Source organism: Salvia hispanica, chromosome 1 (genome assembly GCF_023119035.1).
Source record: "Salvia hispanica cultivar TCC Black 2014 chromosome 1, UniMelb_Shisp_WGS_1.0, whole genome shotgun sequence".
Taxonomy (NCBI): Eukaryota; Viridiplantae; Streptophyta; class Magnoliopsida; order Lamiales; family Lamiaceae; genus Salvia; species Salvia hispanica.
Genome location: NC_062965.1, coordinates 6621479 through 6623267, shown reverse-complemented (window position 1 = coordinate 6623267; position 1789 = coordinate 6621479). Strand labels below are relative to the sequence as shown.

The window sequence follows — 1789 nt, the reverse complement described above, 5'->3', positions numbered from 1 at the left end:
CTCTCGAACACAAACAGCATTTTTGTCCATAGCCAAAAGGGAGAAGCAATGTCTTGTGTCAGTAGCTCAACCTCCCAAAAACAGCAACATTACTTCAAAATCCACAAGAAGAAAATTGTGCAAAAACAAAAATTCTTGATTAAAAAAAGAAAATTCAACCCACAATCAATAGATTCTGTCAGTCATCCCTGAAAAAAACCTAGAATTCAGTGAACCTTGATAAATACCACACTTTTCCAGGAAACTTTAATTAGAACTTTCCTATCTAAATTTTGCTCTCACAATCAAACTAAAGCAACACATTTCAATTCCCAGAAAAGAAATTGAAAAAGGGTTGATCATCACTAGAAGTTGACAGCTTTGGTGAATTATCTGCACTAAAACTATGGTTCTTGAATTCATTCTCATCATTATCATGACTTCTTGACTGCAAGATCCCGGTGGGGTGGATTGGAAATAAATCCAGTGTTTCCTGATCATGGCTGCTGCAGCTTACATGCTCCATTGATTGGGAATCAGTGCTTGTTCTTGACCTCTTGAAGCCACCTGATGCAGTAGAGGGTTGTACCTTGGGATGCTGCTGGTAATACATTGCATCACTCTTTGGTGTAGGAATGTAGCATGGGCTGCAAATCACTGCAAAATGTAGCAAATTTGGATCATCAATCTGTAGTGAAAAAAATGCAGAAATTTGAAGATTCTTGCTTTGAAAGAAGCTGTTTGTGAGATAATACACAATCAAGCAAATGAATCCTTTTCAGGAATCAGTCTCATACGCATCCAAAATCCCAATGAAACACACCCATTATTAGCATGTGACTAAGATGGTAGATAAAAATCCAATCTTTTTTTATGGTTGAATAAAAATCCATTCTTTGGCATGTGATCATTAGCTTCTTTTGTAATTTCATATAAAAATCCATTCTTTAGTGGTAGTATTACTTAATAGAATATGAAAGGACATCAAACATTAGTAGTGGTGTGAAAAATGAATCAAGAAAGGCACTAAAAGTAAGGCAAAATGTGACACACAAATTAATCACACATACCATTCTGGTAAGGAGGAGGGAAAAGAGGAGTAGGCGAATGGAGAAAGCGATTGTAGAAAGCAAAAGTCTCCTGCTTCTGCTTCTGCCTCTGCCTGGCTTTATGATTCTGGAACCAGTAAAAGACGTTTTTGCCCTCGATGTAGCCATAATCTCTGAGCCTTGCAGTGATCTGCTGAATCTGCTCAGCAGTTGGGGTTCTCAACCCTTGCTTGTACAAGCTCTCCAGCATGTTTATCTGCTCCTTCGTTGGATTCCATCTCGACCCTCCATTTCCAACATTCTGATCTTCCCTTTCCCCCTCCATTGTTGAGATCTGATTAGTACGTAATGTGCCCATTTTATAGGGATGGGAAAGGGGCAAAATAGACCACTAGCCCTAGAAATCAACCAATCATATAGAAAAAAGAGTCAAACAAGGGGAAAAATACACAAACACACAAGATAATTTGCATTGCATGCGTATAGTTTTTGGTGCAGAAACATCTCTGAAAACATGGAGGGTAGCGGCTGAGGCATGCATGGAATGACGAAAATGCCCCTAGAGGAGGGGGTGCGTTGGGATTGAAAGTAGGGGTAGATTGGGAAGAATTGAATAAGGAGTATAGGGCCTAGTCTTTGGGAATTGCAGAAGACTAGATAGAGTGAAGAGAGAGAGAAAGGGAGATTGGTAGGATGATGAGAGTTTGAGTTGATTCAGAGGTGAGAAATTGAGACGACTCCTTTACTCGTTGGTGGAGCAA

General features: G+C 39.4%; 1 protein-coding gene across 1 annotated transcript; it reads right to left on the bottom strand.

Annotated features, from left to right (window-relative positions):
- Positions 1-304: 304 nt before the first annotated feature.
- On the bottom strand, positions 305-1353 carry LOC125186042 (WUSCHEL-related homeobox 2-like). The gene is made up of 2 exons (XM_048082352.1): positions 1050-1353; positions 305-636 (listed from the first exon to the last, which is right to left on the bottom strand). Exons 1-2 carry the CDS (start codon positions 1351-1353, stop codon positions 305-307), a joined length of 636 nt encoding a protein of 211 aa, XP_047938309.1.
- Between the last annotated feature and the right edge of the window lie 436 nt (positions 1354-1789).